At 40.2% G+C, this 21,553-nt stretch overlaps 1 protein-coding gene across 3 annotated transcripts; it reads left to right on the top strand.

Annotated features, from left to right (window-relative positions):
- The first annotated feature begins 49 nt into the window (after positions 1–49).
- On the top strand, positions 50–20,304 carry HELQ (helicase, POLQ like). Of its 3 annotated transcripts, XM_044428940.1 has the most exons (18): positions 51–404; positions 1,180–1,876; positions 2,331–2,509; positions 2,877–3,077; positions 3,520–3,592; positions 4,843–4,940; positions 5,747–5,845; positions 7,282–7,427; positions 8,570–8,809; positions 10,745–10,886; positions 11,913–12,017; positions 12,187–12,409; positions 13,894–14,051; positions 14,708–14,806; positions 15,840–16,013; positions 16,796–16,909; positions 18,881–19,015; positions 19,794–20,304. In XM_044428940.1, the coding sequence occupies exons 1-18, from the start codon at positions 234–236 to the stop codon at positions 19,869–19,871; spliced, it is 3,132 nt and encodes a 1,043-aa protein (XP_044284875.1). In that variant the 5' UTR covers positions 51–233; the 3' UTR covers positions 19,872–20,304. The 3 variants fall into 3 exon arrangements, 2 of the variants coding, with proteins under 2 accessions (XP_044284875.1, XP_044284876.1); XR_006414599.1 differs by lacking the exons at positions 16,796–16,909; positions 18,881–19,015; positions 19,794–20,304 and having other exon boundaries at positions 50–404; positions 14,713–14,806; positions 15,840–15,977; XM_044428941.1 differs by lacking the exons at positions 51–404; positions 1,180–1,876; positions 2,331–2,509; positions 2,877–3,077; positions 3,520–3,592 and having other exon boundaries at positions 4,843–4,926.
- The last annotated feature ends 1,249 nt before the right edge of the window (positions 20,305–21,553 follow it).

The raw sequence follows: 21,553 nt of genomic DNA, 5'->3' as shown, positions 1-21,553 counted from the left end.
AGGGGGCGGGATTTAACTATAATCTTTTCGCTTCCTCTTTTCTTGTAGTTGGTACAGTCCTCGCACGGGCTAGAGTGCTACCTTGACGAGAGCTGGGCGGTTCCATTATATAGGGATGGGGGACCGGCTCCTCCGCTGCTTTTCCTGAGAAGAAGCTTCCTCTGCTGCCTTTGCGGCCGGCGCAGAATTGGCAGGCCCTGACGGGAGCCAGGCGCAGGCTATGCTGCTGCCTCATGGAAGGCGATGGGATCGCTGTGCGGAGGACGCGGGAGCGGCGGCCACGACGACGGTCCTGTTCGTTTGGCAAAAGGAGCCGCGACCGGGCCTGCTCCCGGTCGCCGCCCGCCCGCAAGAAACTGAGCTCCGGCGGAGATGGGGGCGTTCAGGAGGGACCGGTGGCTGAGGTACTGACATGGAGCTCTGGCTGGCGGCCTGCTCCGCCCAGCCCCTTAGGACGTGAGAAAAGCCGTGCTGGCCGGACTGAAATCCATCTCGACTAGCATTCTGCTCCCATATTGGCCAGCCAGATGCCCGCAGGATGCCACAAGCAGGACATGAGTACAACAGCATCCTCTGACCCATGTTCCCCAGCAACTGGTGCATATAGGCATTCTGCCTTTGATGCTGGAAGTAGCATGTAACCACAAGGACCAGTGGCCTGGTTAGCCGTCTCCAGGAATTTGTCCAGTCCCCTCATGCATTCATCCAGACTGGTAGTCATCACGATCTCTTGTGAAATGCGAAGTGTATCTGTGTGCTGGATGAAGTCCTTCCTTTGATCTGTCTTGGCTGGGACGTCCCCCTAATGGGATGAACTCCTTTGGGTTCTCGTATTAGGAAAGACGGAGGAAGATGCCACTCTATGTGCTTCTTCAATATCATGCTTCGTTTTGTACATTTTTATCATCTCTCCCCTTACTCATCTTTTTTCTAAGCAATCCTAGCCGATGTAACTTTATTCATGGTGGAATTGTTCCATTCCCTTAATCGTTTTAGTGTACATTCCTATGCCTCTTTAGAAAGAAAAAAAGACATACAATTTGCAGCATAGCTAGCTGAGGAATGCTGGAAGTTGTAGGCCCTTTTTCTGCCTAAACAGACATAAGATTGCACTTTCAGTTGCTTTGAACTCTTGAAAGTTCTGTATAAAAAAGTAACGTAGATTCTTTTCTTTTCCAGGACATTGATAGTGAAAATGACATGTTTGGGGACTACGATAGCATTCTTGGCAACATGTTGCTAGATGAAGTAAATGATATAGAGCAAAAATGCATGCAGTCCATTGATGATGGTCTGGAATCTAAAAACCTAGATGTTCAGCTACAGAATGCCAAGAATAAGATACAGACATTTTCAGCTTCCAACGGAGGAGAAAGTGATTCCTCAAGGACTAAGAAAGGACAGCAGAATAGCAGCCTGAGCCCTCAAGAGGATAGTCTAGAAAACTTGCCATCATCACAACTTTTATGTCTTGAAAAATTAGACGAATGTTTAGTTTGTCCTAACAAAGCAGAAAATGTGAAAGAAAGAGCCTCTTGCATGAATCTGAGTACCGATAAGGTATCTGATCTACCTTATTGCCATGATACAGAGTATGCTATTGACCATAGCAAACAAGCTGCAGGTGCATTGTCTGAACCAAGTAGGAGAAAGAGTCTCAAAGATCATCTCAAAAGTGCAATGACGGAAAATGCCAGAACTTCAACTCCACTGATGTCTAAAAGTAAACAGCTCAAAGAAGCTGTTGTCTCTGAAGAGGCTAGTGTCGCTGAGAAAAACTGCCAAACCTCAATTGTGGATATTGGTCCTTTTTATGGCTTACCCACTAAAGTCAAGGAGCTGCTACTACAGTTCAGAGGAATTGAGAAACTTTATGGTAATGCTAGCATATTTTTATTGTATTGCTAAATTTTGCACTCAGGTTCTCCTTCACTACTGCTTTTGTGTTTCATACCTCTGTGAAACCGAATTGTTTTGTGTGTTTGTACATACTGTTGAAGTGGAGTTATATTTATTTGTGATAAATGCAAGACAAAAATGAATAATTTTCTTGTAGGATGAAGAACAAATGGGAAATGTTGCATGATATTCAGTTTTACTAAGATAATGTCTGGAATGTCAGGCAGAGATTGTACAAATTGTCTTTTCATTGTTACAGCTTTAAAGTTTAATTATATAGCTTTAAAGTATGTTTTCCTTAAGTGTCACATTCCATTTCTTATCAAGCTTTGTAGAACTCTAAAAGGAAACTTTATTTTGATCTTGAAGTACTGTAAAGGATACATGAGAAGTGGAAGTATGCAAGTAATATCTTTTCTTTAACTTGACAGACTGGCAGCATGCTTGCTTGACATTAGAATCACTGCAACAAAGAAAGAATTTAATATACTGCTTGCCAACCAGTGGTGGAAAAACACTTGTTGCTGAAATTTTAATTCTTCAAGAATTACTCTGCAAGCAAATGGATGTTTTAATGATCCTTCCTTATGTGGCTATAGTTCAGGAGAAGGTATGAAGACAATGCAGTTTTATATCCATAAGTATCCTTGTATTTTATTGGAACCTTTTTCCCATGGGTTACCAATGTAAACACATCACGGTTTTGTTAAGATTAAATAAGGAATAAATACCATTGGACTCTGTGGAACTTAAGATTTTGTGAGCAAGTACAGTACTGAGCTGTTCATTATAAGAACGTTGTTTTAAAATTCAGTGCCCTTGTACTATATTGGATTGACAAACATCCATGAGTTTCTTTGAGTTTAGCTCTGAAATCCAGTTAATATACAGGAAGTGTCTTTTGCTATAAACTATTTATTATCATTGCAGTTAAACATGGCCTGTAAAAATATTGCTTTTCATTTATTATATTATAGGTTGGGGGTTTGTCAAATTTTGGAATGCAGCTAGGATTTCTTGTTGAAGAATATGCAGGAAGTAAAGGAAGATTTCCTCCAATCAAAAGAAGGCTGAAGAAATCCCTTTACATTGCAACTATTGAGAAAGGACACAGCCTGGTGAATTCATTGATAGAAACAGGACGAATCAGCAACCTGGGTCTAGTTGTAGTCGATGAGGTTTGTTGCAGAACATGTGTTTCCTTTCTAAAATGTTTTACATTTTTTCATGCATGCTTCTTTCAAAAGTTGCACTGTACTGTAAGACTCTTGTTGGGTGCTAATTAATGTCAGCATGAGTTAAGGTGCCATAGCTTTCAGAAAAATATATTCATGTTAAGGTATCAGGTGGAGGGAGATACAGAGTTGGTAAGGAGAACATGGCGCAGCCAGTTTAGCAGTGGTGCTGCATTCTGGTCTTCTTCGCATCTACAGGTCTGGTGGTTGGCCTGTCAGCCTGCCTTCAGATCTCTAGATGCTGCCTTTGAATGTCAAATCAGTCCAAAACAACACCTCCCCTATCTGTGATTTCATAATGGATGAGACCCTGGGAAGTTCTTGAAGATTCATTCTGATGTTTCTCACTCTCCTAATTTCTTCTCACTTTTTTTCTAATTCAAAGTTGCACATGCTTGGAGAAGGAAGTCGTGGAGCTGTTCTAGAAATGACACTCACAAAGATTCTCTATGCAAGCAGTAAGTAATTTCTGCATAATGTCTAGTGCTCATACAAAATGGCGAATGCAAGTTCAGCAGTTCTAAAGTCTTTAAAATATTATTAATAGTATAATGATTGTGTAAAGTCTTGTAAAAAGAAAATTGGCCATACTCTGGCTTCACAACTGTATGTAATTTAGAATTATAGCTAGAAAATAAAGGGGATTAAAAAAACTTACTACATATATATCCGTCCTTTCTTCCAAAGAAGTCAGGCAGGTTTTTTACAGCCATCTCCACTTCATCCTCACAATAACCCTGTTGATAGACTGAGAGACAGTGACTATCCTAAGATCATCCAGCAAGCTTCATGACTCCCCTGCCTTGGTCTGCTCTGATACTCAGACCAGCTAGTTAATCAGCTAGTATGTTTGTGCACATTGAGATTTGTTTTGTTCCCCATCTTCTTTACAAGCTGTACTCTTAGGTGTGGGGGGCATGGGAGGCAAGAGCACAGTTGCCTTGCTAGACAGGAGGAGCTGGGAATGAAAAGGAAGAGAGGATTGTCGGTGGGCAAAGAGAGCTTACATAGCTTTGTGGTGGCTCTGTTGGGGGAGAGAAACAGAAATGGTGAGTTTATTTTAGAGCTCTCGCTCTCACTTAATCCTACTTCTGTTTACTTGAAAGTTAGTCTCACTGATTTGAAGAGAACTTAATCCCCGATAAGAAGTGTACATAGGATTGCAGCCTCGGATATACAATGGTTTTTGTCATGTGCATTTTAAAAAATGGGTTCTTCCAGACAAGCCTTGATTTGTGCATGCCTCATTCATAGAATTTTACTGGAATCCTGCAAGTAGCCTTTGGTACTCTTTCTATGTTTTCCCATTGCTTCTTTTTATTTCCAGAAAAAAATCCATTAAGGAAATAAAGGCAGAGTAACTGTACAATGCCTTTTATTTAGTAGGGCTAGGAGCTGTGTCTGCATAGAACTCTTTCTACCTCAGTGTAAGGTCTTTCAGGACCATATTTTGTCTTGCTTCAGTCTAAGCAATATTCACTACAGTTGGTGAAACATTGTGTGAGACTGATTCGGAGATGGCTGATGCTCTTGATACTATGCACTTGGTATTAATCTACTGAAGAAAGTAGTTATATTGTTTTATATACATTATGAGATACCATGACTTTCCTTCACAGTTTTTGTTTGATATTTGATACTCTACTGTTTCACCATCATTCTTAGTTTGACATGCTAAATATCTATCATTATCTTATGTTTTTTACAGAAACTACTCAAATCATTGGAATGAGTGCAACTTTAAGCAACGTTGAAGACTTGCAGCAGTTCCTGAAAGCAGAATACTACACAAGTAATTTCAGACCAGTATGTATTTAACTAGAGACAATGAGCAGAACAGTATGAGAAGTAAATGTTGTGTGTTGAAGTAGCTGACCCTATGGGGAATCAGAACACATTTTTCTCTTGGAGATTCTTGGCTAATCACTGGTGTAATACAGTGATTATCTCTTTTGCAAAAAATGAAGATATTTATTACTTGAAAATGAAGATACCACCTGTTATTAATATTTCAGATGTTTAGCATTACCTAGCTAAAGATGCTAAACTGAGGTTACCTTCTATTCAACGTTGAGGTAAAGAGAGAAGTCTTTATTAATTTTTTCTTAGTAAAGCAAGGTATAAGGAGACGAGTATAAAAATGTAAAAACAGCACCATCATTTAAGAAATATCCCAATCTAGCTCCCATTTTTAAAGAAGTAAACAAGAACTATTTATATAATTAAGAGAAAAACAGTTATTGAATGTGACTGATTTTATCATTATACTCTTACTCTTCTCTCATTCTTCCCTGCCTTTCTCCAGTTCAGACTTTGTATCCATACATGTCATAAGCTTGTGAGCCAGTATGTAATGTTTAATGGTTAAGAGTGTGGTCCTGGGACTAAGGCAGTCTGGGTTCTACTGAGATGTGGACCCAGCTGAATGACTTTGGGTAGGTCACAGACTCCCAGCCCAACTTACCTCATAGAGTTGTTGTTGTGGGGATAAGTTTGAGAGCAGCAGTAGAAGGAGATATATGTATACCACTTTGAGTTCATTGGAAAAATGTGGGATATACGTCTAATAATGAAAATAAGCTGAGTATTATACATATTTTTTCAAAATCCAGGTAGAATTGAAAGAATATGTTAAAATGCAAGACAGCATCTATGAGATTGATAGCAAAGCAGAAAATGGCTTTACATTTTCACGTCGTCTTAACTTCAAGGTAAGGCAGATAATTATGCAAAGCTTTATTCTTTTTACCCTCTGCATAATTCCACACTGTAATAGCCTGTATAGTAATATTTTCCAATAGTATCTTCTATGGATCAGGCAGAAAACACTTGCTCTAAAAGTGTAGTTTTCAACTGCCAGTCCGCAGTCCGGTGCTGATCCACAGGAGATTTCCTGCCAGTCCATGGGGGTGGGGGCTGTATCCCACTTGCCATAGACCCTCACGGGGGCTGGCTGTGCTCCCCCACCTCTTCCTTGGTTGACATTGCGTTTGCTGGGGGTGTGCTGGTGCTGCCAGGGTGTGTGGAGAGGGGAGAGACAGCTCAGTGGAAGCCAGCTGGGAGCCAGGCTGTGCCGATTTTGGTATTTTGTTCTTTTGTTGGCATTTCTTGTTGTTTGGTATCTGGTTGCTTTGGAGAATTTTCATTTTTTTGGTATTGTGCTTGGAAACTAATACACAGAGTACTGTATTATGTGTATGGTGCTTTTTGTTGCGTCAGTGGTCCCCAAAGTGGTTTTCCTGTTTTCACCAGTCCCCAGCTGTGGAAAGTTTGAAAACCACTGCTCTAAAACACCATGCATAAATCAGTATATATTTAGCTTTTAACATTTGGGTTTAAAAAAAATAGCTTATTTTCTGGGATGATTTGCTTTGCTCGATGTGCATGTTTTACGAGGAAAGGGTATATGGCCCTGATTCTATTACACTTGGGTCAGAGATGCTAATGTGACAAAGAATCATGTGTCCATTTTCTATTCCTTATTACTACTACTACTTAAGGGCACAACCCTATGGACTGGTCCTTCACTGCTTTGAAGCCCACACATTTGGAAATTTTTCTGCCCTGAAGCCAAGAGTGAAACAGTGGAAGTGTTCTTTACCTCCCTGACTACCAGTCTCCTATGTTTTGCTGGACAGACTTTCTCAGCCTTTTGGCTCATCTAGCAAGGGAACTTTGATGCAGGAGGCTCGAGACAGAGTGCATCCTAGCCTCGTCTGCCGCCTCCTCTCCCTGCCCACCAGAATGCCCACTTTTTTCTCATCTCCGCAAGGTTAACGTTCTGACCTTGGAGAGACATCCAGCACTGTTCTGTGAAAAGGTCTGAATGTTGTCTCCAACCTCGGAAGAGATTTTCTGAGTTATCCTAGAGTTCCTGGGATACTTGCCTGAGGACTATTGGACTGCTGTCTAAGGGGTGCTACTGTACATGGCTGGCTGAAGAATGCTGGGAGTTGGACTTTTTCTGTTAAATGTGTATTCTAGGATTGTACTCTACTGGGCTTAAACCCCTTGCACAACTATGAACAGGCTTATAAATTGCCTTCATCAGAACAATTTAAATATTTTGAAGCTTTCAATGAATATTTGGACAAATGGAGGCACGAAACTTAATTCACTGTAGAAACGAAGTTGTGTTATATTTTAGTATTCTAGCAATCTGCAGAAGACGGACCCTGACCACCTTATAGCTCTGGTGGCAGAAGTTATTCCAAAGTATTCCTGTCTTGTTTTCTGTCCTACTAAAAAGAACTGTGAAAATGTAGCAGAAATGATATGCAAGCATTTGAAGAGGTATGTATCCTTGATGTGATTACTATAAGGTAACCCCCTAAGGTACTGGAATTTTGACAGCTGATTGTCAAATTCTGGTTCCTTTTAAAATCGGTGGTGGTGGTGGTCTGACAGGACTCCATGTTTTTTTTTTGCAGGGAGATAGATGTGTTCAAACCTACATATCTCCCAGTGAAAACAACATGTGAATCCCTGTTAGAAAACCCCTTTTTATAGGAGGTGTAATTTTGACCGCTAGCCATGAACAACTCTTAATAAGGGGAAGGTCCTTTTTGGCTGCCATAAGCTGATTACCTCACCTCCTTTTAGCCTCAGCAGCAACATAATGGACTTTCCTCACTCTTCTTCTGCTACTCTTATCCAGTGTTTATGTCTGCGTGGACATGGCTCAGGACCAAAATAACAGATTGAGGCCCTTTCCTGGTATGAAGCTACCCATATGTTGTTATAATCTGAATCCAACCTCCAGATACCTTCTCTGAGGAAGGTTTGGAGAAGAGCAACAAGGGGGAAGGTCTTTTCAGTGATGGCACTTAATTATGGAACTCTTCTCATTGAGGTCTGCCTGGCACCAGCCATCCCTTTTGTCACAGATTAAGATCTTTCCTCTGTTTCCAAGCTTTTGACAGCATAAGATTTTAACTGGTCTTGCAATTTTTTTATTGCTGATGGTTTTAAACTGGTTTTAATATAAATTGCTTTTATATTATGCTTTATGTTGCATTTTTAAGAATTAATCATTTTGTTAAATGGCCCAGAGAGCTTTGCTTATTGCTCTGTATAAAATGTAATAAATACATAAAAATTAACACTAATTAATCCCAGTTGGTAGTAGAACTATCAGAACAAATTAACCATCACACCATAATTAAGGATGGGCAAACTTGTCCCCAAGGAAGTAATGATTTGTGGGGAAGGGTTTGTGGTGCTGTAGCAGTAGTCCATTCCCAGTCCTTTAACGACAGCTAGAGCATGGGAAGCATTATATCTACGTGTGCATTGATTGTGTAGTTGACTGTTCCTTGTTTATCTTAGATGAACAAGACCACCTAGAGATGTGAAAAGCCTGAAACAAGCTTCTCTTACACAGGTCTAAGCTAGTTGATATACAATCACTGTCTAATTGTACTTTTCTTTCCTAGAGACTATAGAAAGCACAAGGAGAAAGAAAAAATGGATCTCATTATAGTCTTGACAAATATCTCCAATGGAAGACTTTGTCCAATACTGAAGCGAACCATTCCCTTTGGAATTGCTTATCACCATAGTGGTCTTACCAGTGATGAAAGAAAACAAATAGAAGAAGCGTATTCTTCTGGCGTCCTCTGTCTCCTAACCTGCACATCTACTCTTGCTGCTGGAGTAAACTTGCCAGCTCGAAGGTTAGTTTTCAAACAGCTTAAACTGGGTATTGTTAAAGCCTATATTGGTCAGGAAAAAATCATTTTTAATCATGAAGTAGAATTCTAACATTTCTCTTACTCAGTTATATGACTCTATAGGAAGGGTCCAACAGCAAGCTAGATTTCTGAAAACGCCAGAGGCAGACTAGGTCCAGCTCACAAGCAACAGTTCAGACTGCAGGTTGGGTTTCATATGGTTGAATGTTCCTGGTCTTAAGACAAATTCCTAAATGCACAAAAATAGAGCTTGAGCACCATACTTTCCCCTAGCATGTTAGTTTTCTCTATGCAGGGAATTATTTTTGCATAGTGGTACATTCAGTCATGTGTGTCCCCACCAGGAGTCTGAAGCATTAAGGCCAAGAAACTGCTTTCCACATGAGTAAATATTAGGTTTCAGTTCAGCCTCTCTGCTCCTGGGCTGAAGAAATTCTCTTTCTTGGCTCAGATATGGTCAGTGCTAAAGATATCAAGATGCTTAATGCTTCTTCCTTTACTGTATATTTGGCAGCCATGACATAGAAGTGAAAAAAGAACCATGCAGAATTGGTTAAGGATGCTGGTATCCTTGGAAGAAGCATTCAAGCATTTCTGCTCACCTGCATTCAAGCAGTGCAAGAAGCATTGTTGCTCACCTGCTGTCCACTCATTCCTTTCACATTCCCTGCCTGCCATGTAATGACACGGGTGAAGCATACTTACCTCTTGGCCCTGTGACAAACAACGATAACAGTGGGAGACCTGAATTGGGCTGTCAGGAACGCTGCTCCCACGCTATCAGCCACCACACTAGGCAGCTTATGAAGTCATTTCTGAAATAAATGGTGCACTCAAGTCAAAGATTGTTTTGAATTAATCTTTGGATAGCTCAGCATTACACATTAACAAATTATTTATGATATATTAAGTGGTATAATAATGGCAGAAATTGAAGAGGAACTAAAGAGCCTCTTGATGCGGGTGAAGGAGGAGAGCGCAAAAGTTGGCTTGAAACTCAACATTAAGAAAACTAAGATCATGGCATCCGGGCCTCTGGGAAAAAATGGAGGTAGTGACAGAGTTTATTTTCCTGGGCTCCAAGATCACCGCAGATGGGGACTGCAGCCAAGAAATTAAAAGATGCTTGCTCCTGGGGAGGAGAGCTATGGCAAATCTAAACAGCATACTAAAAAGCAGACATCACCCTGCCAACAAAAGTGCGTATAGCCAAGGCTATGGTTTTCCCAGTTGCAATGTATGGCTGTGAAAGCTGAGGAAGGCTGAGTGCCAAAGGATTGAGGCCTTTGAATTGTGGTGCTGGAGGAGACTCGTGCAAGTCCCTTGGACCACAAGGAGATCAAACCAGTCAGTCTTAAGACGGGATCAACCCTGACTGCTCTTTAGAAGGCCAGATCCTGAAGATGAAACTCAAATACTTTGGCCACCTAATGAGAAAGAAGGACTCCCTGGAGAAGAGCCTAATGCTGGGAACAATAGATGGCAAAAGAAGAAGGGGACGGCAGAGAATGAGGTGGCTGGATGGAGTCACTGAAGCAGTCGGCATGAGCTTGAGTGGACTCCGGGGGATGGTGGAGGACAGGAAGGCTTGGAGGAGTGTTGTCCATGGGGTGGCAATGGATCGGACATGACTTCGCGACTAACAACAACAAAGCGCTTTAATAACTTCAAAGACCATTGGTTCCTAACCATTGGATGCATTTTATTTTCTACATTCCAGTAATTAAAAGATTTTAAAAAATGCATCCTTTATACATGACACAAGCATGTCAAGTTAAACACTCTTTACATGACATGCATGTGAAAGGCTTACTGGTATCTTCAATTTGTTTTTCATCTTGGGAAGAAAATAGTTTTCAAATTTTCTGATATGTGCAGGTATAATTTAAATAAAATAAATTTTCATTGTTTCCTTAGGGTTATTTTAAGAGCTCCATATGTTGGTACAGAATTCTTGAAGAAGAACCAGTATAAGCAGATGATTGGCAGAGCTGGTCGTGCTGGTATTGATGAAGCTGGTGAAAGCATTCTTATAGTGCAAGAGAAGGACAGACAACTGGTAACATAAGTGAAAAGAATGGCGATTTTGAGGCTTCTGAGTCATCAGGATAAGGCGATTATGTAGTATAGGGAGGAGCTCAAATGTTTTAAACAAGCTTGCTCTGAAATAGTTTGATTCTCCTTTTAGTAAGTATATTTAAGACTCCTTTTTCTTTGATTGTAAGGGCACCAAGGTCTGTTTCCTCTCTTTGAAAACCAGTGGAGTTTCATTGGTAAAACACATTACCACATAAAATATTTTGTAAATTCAGGATATTATTTTTGTGGTTGATGTCCTGTCCAATTTACATGGGCTTAAGGTGGGGTACCATCCACTGGGAATAATGTAATAAAGAAACCATAGCATACTGATTATATGTCCTTATATTTAAAAGAGGAAACTTCTTATGCATTCATTTTAAATGGTGTATTCTACTAAATTATTTTATTCTACTCTATTCAATAAAAAATATGCCTAACTAAAATTGTCTTAAGTCACCCTGAAAAAAAGACTCAGGTTTGAATAAACTTGGAGAGGAATTGGGAAGCAGAACTGGGAAACATCCTCCAAGAGGAGCTCTTTTGTGCGTTCTCTTGTTTTTATTTGCAACTTTTATTCCTTGCTTTTCTAAAAGAATGCAAAACAGTTTACAGACAGCATTTAAAAATAGAATTGATGCAACAACACATTTTTTCCTGAACAAATTCTACAGCAAAAAGCAGGCCAGGGTATCCTAAAGGAGAAAAACTGAAAAGCAGTTTTAAGTGTACAGTTTCTACCACTCAAAGCCCGGAGAAATCACACTCTTGGGGAGGTCCTTCCATAAGCCCTTGGCCTTCTCAGAAAAGCTACTCCTGACTTGCATTAAGGCAATATATGGTAATGATGCATAGATGATATGTTTAGGTAAGATCAGGGAGAATGTGAAGAGAAATAACACAGGCAAGAGCTTCTTTTGGGAAACTTGGATACTGATTTGTCTTTCACAACCTTTTCTTTCCCTTAGTTATGATGTTTCACTGATACACGTAAATATTTTTTAAGGTTCAAAACCTGGTGTCCAGCCCCATAGAAAGCTGCTGCAGTAACCTCCTGCTTGAGTGGAATAAGGGTATCCGAAGCCTTCTTTTATCATTGGTTGGATTAAAGGTAATCCTGCAATATTAATAAAGTCAGCTAGTGGAAGAACACATGAAAGAAATTGATAGAAAGAAAGTTTCAGATGTGGGGTCAGATAGCCAGTCTTCATTGTTTCATGACATTACATGTCACTCCAAAGTGTTTTAGTGCAGTATTTGTCCTGTTTATTCTGTTCCAGATAGCAACCAGTTCTGAAGAGATTTATCAGTTCATGTGTACTACCCTGTTCAGCATCCAGCCACAACTTTTGCCTGAAGGAAAAAGCCTCCGGGATGTAACCATGGAAGTGTTACAATGGGTGAAACAAAGCGGGCTCATAAAAGAGAGAGCAAGCTCAGACACTGAGCAAAATGTTCACTGTAAGCTAGAGATCACTCCATTGGGCCAAGCCGCTTACAAAGGTAAAAGATCTTTCTGCTAAAATATATATTTGTGTGCAACTGAGGCAAAGTAGAAGGCCCTCCTTTCTTTATCACTTGTGCATTTCCAAATGCAGAGGCATTTTGTGTTCTGTAAAGTAAGTCGCCTCCCTTCTCCCAGGACTTTTCCAGGAGTACAAAGCAGGGAGAAATCCTACTGATCACAGCAGCAGGATTGGGTATACAGGCACATTCACACATCGCACACTAATCTGCCACTTTCAGTAAGCCACACTGGGTTGCTTTCAAGACCTTTATTTTTGCTTTGTGTTTGTGTGAAAGCTGTTAAAACTCTGCCTCTTTAAGAGAGGAGAGGTTGGCAGGATTTCACCTTTTTTTTAGAAGGGACATTTGCATTCATGCTACCCTGGCAAAATTCTGGGTCCTTTTTAAAGCAAGGTCTTGAGAGGGCTATGGCTGTTTTTGACAGGCATATGCACAGCCATATTTCCCTGTTAAGAAACACCCATGCCCTTTTAAAGATACCCAGAGTTTTGACAGCTAGCTATCAAAAATGGGGCATGTTGCACTTTTGTACTTTCCCAAACAGAGTCTTGGAGAAAAGTGCAAAATGCTCAAGATCCTGAGCACAGTCAGGAAAAAGGAAAAACATAAGAATCTTACTGCAAAAGGAATATAAATCTGACCACCCCCTTTCAGAAGCAAAGCGCCTCATGCCTTTGCTTTCCTTTGATGTCAAAAGAAAACAGTGTGAAAAACCCTTTATTGAAGCCACTCTGAATCATTGTTCATGGTTGATACCTGCTGCTCATTGGCCAGACAAGGCTGCCCATATTTTGACCAGCACATGTGTGCACTACAAAATGTGGTTTTGAACCATGGGTAGCCACTCAAAGGTGCTGTTGGAGTACTTCAAAACATAGTCATATTCAAAGCACTAAAGTAAGTCGCTCATAATGATAATGCTTACTTAGCGAGTCCATTATGATGGTGAATCTCAGTGGAATGTTATTCACATAAGAAAAGGCCAGATGGTCTGCAGTTTCTGTTCCCTCGAATCATTTTTTTTGAATAAGTTTTATTTGAAATTATAATCCTAAAAAAACCTTAAAACAACATCCATCATCAAAAACATCGGGCCCGCTGGGTCAGCCCCCACACCCTTCTTTTTCCAGTTATGATAACTTAAAAACATATTTAAATCTGTGCGAAGTCCCGTTTCTCTAGCCAATGATAAAAAGAGTCCCAAGTTTGATAGAAGTTACTCCCCCGAATCATAAAGGGCTGAGTTGTCACTGGCCTGTGGATATAAAGTAGGGCGCTTGGCAGTGCGCACTTCTAAGAGAAGCCGTGTTTCGATGACCTGGACATAAATGTTTGAGTGGTGAAGATTTGGGTGTCTCCCATCATGCTGACATACTAAAAAGTCACATCAATTAATATCTGATCGCCATCAGAAGAAAGTTTGGGGCAGTCATTGATGTTTACCATTATATGCATCTTAGGGTCTGTCGATCTGGCACATTGCAACACACTGTATGCCGACCTGAAGAAAGGGCTTCAGGGGCTGATCCTGGAAAGCTGCCTTCACTTGCTCTACCTGACAACACCGTATGATATGATTCCTCAGTGCAGCCCCAATTGGATGATCTATTTTAGACAGGTAATTCCTCCTCACCCCCCCCACCAAAAAAAGGAGTATATTCTTGTGTTTTCCATCCTCTGAGTTTCATAGCAGGAGGTGAAATATGCAAATATATGTGCACATTTGTACACCGATTTATGCATTTGCTTGTGCAGTTTTTCCTATTGTATTAGGGAAAGTATCCCTAGGCATTTCTCTGAATTGAGTTAGAAAAAGTATGAAGGGTGTATTATTTTTTGTGCTGACATTTTACCAAAAAATTCACAAACTGATCTGGAAATGGAACAGAAAAAAAGTGTCCTTCAAAAAGTTTGAAAGATATAGAACCTCAGACAGTTCTGTACAGCCCTAACCTCAGCACATGCACTGTTTAAACAGCTTATACCCAAGCAGGGGATGGGGGGGTGCTGGATGGCATTAGAGGCTTTGTGTGCCTGTATGAGCTTCATGTTCCAAGCAACTCCCTGGGCTAAGTTACCATGGACCTATAAACTCACATCAGTGTGAGGGGGAGGGGGGGCCTTAGCATCATTAGGCCCACTGCCAGTCCCATATCATGTTTCTATAAGAGATGGGTTGTGCCCTGTTCTTTTCTGTTTGCATTCCATATATTCATATGAAGAGAGAGAATGAGAGAGAGTGTTTAGCTATAGATCTAATTCTGTTTTTTTCAGTACAGTCAGCTAAGTCCAGTAGAACAACAGGTAGCTAACATTGTCGGAGTGCCAGAGAGTTTTATTACCAAAAAGGCATCTGGACAAGCCATCAAAAAGGTAAGAGGAAGATATAATAGAAGAGGTGCCTAAAAATAGCATTGGAAAAAACATGTGTGTGATAGTAGCTTAACTTAGAAATTCTATTGATGGCTTAAAAAATAGTATAAGGACTACTGAAATATCCCCACAAATGATAAATATAACTTGGCCCTGTTTGACTCCCATATCTGCTTCTGAGTAGACATGCAGAGAGTTTAGCTGTGCTTTGAATGCATGGTGGGGAAATGTTCAGAATGGGAATGATAGCATCTCTGTATGTGCTTGTGTTTGTCCTCTTTCCAGCATATTCCACCTGCAGCTCTTGGACCAAAAATATTGTACATGCCTGTTTTGCAGACGGTGTGCAGACTTCCAGTTGCAGCTCTTGTAGAAACCTACAAGAATTGACCCCCTCCCCCAATTTTGTAAATATAAAACCCAGCTATACCCAATTCTGTGACTACCCTTACATGAAACATTCAGGTTCTCTGGTAGGTTTAAAAAAAAACCAAAACAGAAAGTAACAAAGCAGTCTTTCTATTTTTAAAAAGTTGGAGATAATTCTATGTGGTGTATTAATTTTTAAAAAGTCAGTAAAAACCAAATTGGGTAGCTTTGCTTAGTAGTTGAAGGGAACAGAGGCTGTTCAGGTAACATGGAATCTTCTTCCTCCACTTAGAATTCTGCTAATTTGGGTATTCCCGAGGTCATACAAAAAACAAAAAGTAGCTGTGTGGGAAATAGGAAGCAACAAATCCAAAATCTATATTAGGACCATACTTTTATTAAGCTAACCAAAATACCACAAACTACTGTGCAGCTCTCTAGAATTCTTCATCAAGGCTGCAGGGGAGGAGGAAGTGCCCGATATCTTTGCTGGAAATGTGTGTTAACATGTTGCCTGTAAGTTATCCTCTTAGATTCCTCTGGGAATTTATACGTGTAGGACTATAGCTGTCTATTCCATCAGTAGGAGAACTTGAAATATACAAAATACTTTTCTCCTTTAAATTATGCCTTTAGTTTCTAAATAAGTTTGACATTCTTGTAGGATGTGGAGACTAGTGCTGTGGGCAGACTGTACTTGTCCTTCATTCTTCATGCCTTGCTAAAAGAGACCAATGTGTGGAACGTGGCAGAAAAATTTAACACATCGCAAGGATTTGTTCAAACCCTTCTCAATTCAGCTGCTTCATTCTCCTCCTCAGTGCTGCATTTCTGCGAGGTAATGGATGCCAAAGGCCTCATTAGTGGTACACAAACATCACAAATGAAATTTTCCATATTGTCTCATGTTGTTTCCCTCTTTGATCTGTAAACTGTGAACAAAGCAATGCTGCATAAAAAGTAGCCCACATTCACCATGTTCGCTTTTACTTCACTCACATATTGGCCTAGGTTAGATATCGTAACAGAGCACAATTAGCAAATCATGAGTTGTTGAGAAGACAAGCAGAAGTGATCATGCGTGGCGGGCCCTGTACACCTGGCCCTGTACACCTACCCACTCCTGCTGCTGTAGTGGGGCTTTTCTGTGATGTCTGAATCTGGAACCCTGGGTTGCTGGAAGGAGGAAGAATCCAGTTCGAAACGATGAGGGTTGTTACAGTGTGCAGACTGGGCCATACAAAATTCTGAAACAGAAAAATAACAGACTCATAGAAGTTTTAGATTTGTATATCCCAAATTAAATCCCATTTTAAAAGAACTGTTTTGACAGTTAACTAGTAGCAGCTAATTAACTGATAACTTGTTGGCTGCTTCTATTGCTATTTAATCTTTGCATTACAGATGGTGGCCAAGTAGATCATCTGTTTTGTAATCTTGGACTATCACCCTATGTCTTCCCACTGTTGAACACTGAATTAACTGCAGGTGAAGAATTGCAACAGCTGATGCAAAACATCTTATCATCTAGAAATATGGCAGGGTTTGCTAGGCAATTTTCCAGATGGAATCAACAAAGAAGAGTTTTGTTAACATGTCATTTTAAATTTATTTTTACAGGAGCTGAATGAATTTTGGGTTTATAAAGCTCTCTTGACAGAACTCACCAAGAGACTGACCTATTGCGTTAAGGCAGAGCTTGTTCCTCTTATGGAGGTGTCAGGGGTTTTAGAGGTTAGTAAAATAATTCATTGTGAAAATCCATCTCCAAATATTTCAATGCATTCTGAGTTCTTTGTTAAGAAAACCTGATTAGGTTTTTCAAAAATCCAGTTAGAATGGCTTCTAAAATTGGCAGTGTTCCAATGCCAGGCAAAGGCATGGCACATACCACAGCACTCAAAAATGCAATTCCTGCAGCAGTATTTAGAACTTCTTGTTTTGTGGTCTTGCACATTTTTATTGGTCCAGAAAGTCTTTCTTTGCCAAGTTATCTGTTTGAGATCATGTTCCTTTTCTGCATATTAATATATAGGGATCCTTGTTTCTATATGAACTTTGAAGGAGAACCATGGTGGGTTTGCAGTAGGATGGACTGAGGAGGTCCTTCTAATTTTTCCTGTTCTCTTTTTAAATAATCTTTTAAAAGTATTTTGTGTTCCACCAGTTGTAGTTGTATAACTTCTCTTATCAAATAAATATTATGAAGGGTGCTAGAAAAATGCCTTAAATAAAGTGTGATAGAATTATGGAGTGTATGCTGCTGCAGTAGGACTTTGTAGTACTTGTTGCCAAGCAGCCAAAACAGTAAGCCAGTTAAGAAAAGCCTTATGGTGCCATTTTTAAAGATGTTTTAGTTTTTATGGGAATGGACCAGACAAGTTGGAGATGATTCTGCAGTGAAATTTGTAAAACTGAACTTTTCTTCCATCAGTTCTACAATTATAAAGGTCTGCTTTACCCACTTTATGCAACAGTAGTTTTTAAAATTCACATAAAGTGATCAGCAAAGACAAGTTAAAAGCATAGTCATCATTTGATAAAATAATATTTTATATATATTACTACATGTGTGTCTATAATCTTATAATGTGAACCATAAATATTAATTCATGGAAATAACATAATAAAGATGTACAAGAGTTCTGAATATTAGACTAATAGTTGTTTCCGAAGGTTACTTTAGAAGTAATATGCCCATTTTGTATTACAGTGGTCTGGTTACCATGTAATGACACACCTTTGCTTGTTTAAACCATAGGTTGTTGTGGCTGTGAGTGAAAAAATGAATCCACTGACTACCATGTTCTTGCCACTTATGTTTTTGAATGTACACTAATCAACGGCACGAAAGTACTCTATTTCTGCATTAATAAATGCAATAACTAAACTTCAAACACTGGGTTGTTTACAGTTAAATTAAGTCGTCCCATGGTTTGTTGTTGGGTTAAAATTCTGTGTTGTCTGTGCCTCAGCGAACCAGAGTTCTAGATGTAGACCTCACATCAAATAACCCCATGATTTTTTGGCTAATGCTGATAGAGAGTGGTGGCAATGAGCACGCACGAGACAGTGGGCACACACCCTTGCTCACGGCCAGGCTAGACGGTCTGTGAGTTGAAAATACAGGTGAACCAGATCAATGCGTCCAACAAATCTTAATCAGGTGAATGAAAGTTGAGCTGAAAAAATTATGACAGTGAAGATGACGTATCTCTCTGCCAAGAACTGGAATGCTACAGCAAGCTAAAACATGAAAATAATGAGGAAAGATTTAGTTATCAGAAAAGGTAGCTTAGAATTAGGAGAGGTTAGTAAAGAGCAAGAGTGGCTTTCAACCAAAGCACTGAATTCCAATCAGGAGAAGCTTCAAATCAGTGTATTCCAGCGGTGGGCAGGGCCCAAGGAAGATGGCAAAAGGGGTGGGCCAAAATACCTGCATAGTTTAGTTTAAAGTTCTTCTTGCTAGTAGCTACACTTTAGTAGAGGCACTTCAACTTTTGAACATTGGATAAAATAGAATAATGCTGCACAAAAGTCAGCAAATCACCAAACAGTTAGCAGAAGCTGTGGCCAGAGGAAGGTGGCACGGTCATCTGGGAAAATGCAGCAGGTTGGATTTGGCCCTAGGTCTAATAGAAGCATGGTGATGACACACAACTGTTCTTCTTTAGCTGTCTTCTTGAAGGGTGTTTTCTTTCACAGGCTCGAGCTAAACAATTATACAATGCAGGATACAAAACTTTAGCACACTTGGCTAATGCAGATGCAGAAGTGCTGGTGAAGACTATTGAGCATTTGTCCAGACGTCAGGCCAAACAGATTGTTTCATCTGCAAAGGTGAGTAAAACTGCTATGGAACGCCCCAAAGAAAGGAACCATCTTAAGTAATGCTGGAGGGATAACAAGAGCAACTGAGAGTCTCATACCTTTTGAAATGTGGCCGTGCTGATCGTAGAGTTTGCATAACTACCTGCAGCAGACGAGCCCTGCGTTTGATGCTGCCTTCTGACTGCCAAAGAGGCACCGAGCAGTGGGTTGCTGACAATTGCTCTTTGGGGAGAATGTGATGAACTGAGGTATTAAGCATCTAGCAAAAGCCTCTCCTTGTAATGACTGACCACTGTGGAGAGGCAGGCTTATATACTGAAAGGGTCCCTGGGCCTTCAGGGTCCGTTTGTGCCATCGGTATGCAGGGACCTCTTGCACTGTTTTGCAAGTCTCCTGGTAACAAGGGCGAAATGGATGGCAGATTTTACTTCCATTGCAAGTGTATCCTTAAGGTGCAGCCTTTCGTGTTTTGCACAGGATTGCATGGCTGAATGGGAGAAAATAGAAAGCTGGAGGCAAAGGTGAGAGCTAAATATAATCCAGCCTCCCCCTCTCATCTGCATTGCCCCTTGCTAGGTTCTGTTTCTTGCTTCACTAGAAAGTGTCAAATGGATGGAAACTGCCGGATGTGTATATGATTAGATAGATCAGACTAGCCTCTGTATATGTTCTTGCTAGAGCAGGATGAAAAATCATTTTTGGAACCCTCAACTGTCTCGTTACCATTAATATATATATTTCTAATTTCTTGGTAATTTGATTTCAAAATGTGTGTGTATGGGTACAGATGCTCCTGGCTGAAAAGGCTGAAGCTTTGCAAGAAGAAGTCGATGAATTACTGAAAATACCAACAGACATTCCTTGAGGCTTCCTGATCACTGTTCCATATGAATCTGAGAATTAAAGATCATCTTCTACCCTAACAGCTTATAGTTTGCAGTATATAGTCATGTAATTAAATTTGTTTTGGTCATAATAAACACTCAAAATACTTCTATATATTTCCTGTCCCATTACAAACCAAAATGGATTTGTTATTGTTGCCATTTTCAACCACCTTATTATTGACCTCATGCCTAATGATGACTGTCAACTTAGCCTGTTATCATTTTTTTTCATTCTTAAATCTGTTCCTGTTTCATCTCTTTAAGCATGGCTCTAACATGAACTTGTTGGGAAGATGGGCTTTCCAGAGCAAACATCAGTGTCTTGGGCTGTCCTGAATATATCAGATAAAATCAGATGACTTGCCTGTACTGTGGAAATCAAAGTATCCAATAAAAATGTATTTTAATAGCTGCTACTGTTTGGGTGGTTCACCAACTCCCTGTGCACAATCATTGCACAAACTTCTATTAGTAAAGAATACTAACAGGCTACAGTGCTAAACACAACTGGTTTTCTTCTGAAGAAATATGTATAGGATTGTGCCCCTAAAATACAGACCAAATTACTTTAAAGGTAACCCTTTTCTCTGTCACACCATGGCATTTTGATGTTGTTGAAGGGCCAAGTAAGACAGGAAAAAGCCTCAAGGCACAGAAAATGCACTCTGTAATGAAACACAGTACATCTAGTCCAGAATTTATTTATTTAGGCCATAGAAACCAACCAAATGCCAGTGAGAAACTCCTTCATAATGAACAGCCTGCAAAACCAATTCAGTTAGACTGAAGGCTCTAGACTAGAAAAACCATCTAGTTTGCAAGGCACACTTTGTTCATCTTTAAGTCACCACGAGACTCTACTGATGGGTAGTTGGCTTACTTCTGAACACTCAAAGGCAATGTAAAAGCTGTGAGAATGCTTTTAGGATCTAACATGCCATTTAAATGGCCTGCAACAGCTCTAGAAAAGCCTGCTGCAGAGCAAACGGTTGGCTGTGAACAAGGGACTTGTTTGTGGAAGATGATTTTCCTTCCTGCAGATTGTGTCCAACTTTGAACTGCAAACAGCTCAGTAGGAAACATTTGTCTTTAATCGTAACTTCCTCTGTTTTGATTGCAACTCTTGGATATTTTTAAGAACATAAGAAAAGTCATGCTGGATCAGACTCAAGTTCCATCTGTCCTCCACTCTGTACACACGGCGGCAAACCATGATAGCTCCTACCTCATGAATCCAATCTTAGAGCTACCGAGATCGGCAGCCATCACCACTTCCTGTAGCAATGAATTCTATAACTATACACTGTGTGAAGAAGCCCTTCCTTTTACCTTTCCTAAACCTCCCACCGATCTACTTCAGGGAATGACCCCAGGTCTGAGTGATGACCCAGGGAGGGAGTAAAATGCCTCCCTCTCTGCTTTGCACCCTGCGTAATTTTAAACAACTCTCCCCTTAAACACCCTTTTTCTAAGTGTTTGTTTTTTTCTAAAACTCCCCATTGTTGTAGCTCCTCCTCACAGGGGAACTGCTCCAGCACCCTGATCATTTTTGTTGCCTTTTCCAACTCAATAACCTCCTTTTTCAGATAAGGTGGCCAGAACAGAACACAATATTCCAAGTGTGGTCACGTCAAAGATCTGTACTAGGAAAGGAAGATTT

The sequence above is a fragment of the Varanus komodoensis genome, unplaced genomic scaffold (assembly GCF_004798865.1).
Source record: "Varanus komodoensis strain SLA01 unplaced genomic scaffold, ASM479886v1 scaffold2, whole genome shotgun sequence".
NCBI classification, from domain to species: domain Eukaryota; kingdom Metazoa; phylum Chordata; class Lepidosauria; order Squamata; family Varanidae; genus Varanus; species Varanus komodoensis.
The sequence above is the reverse complement of the archived record's forward strand: the minus strand, read 5'-3'. Positions and strand labels throughout refer to the sequence as shown.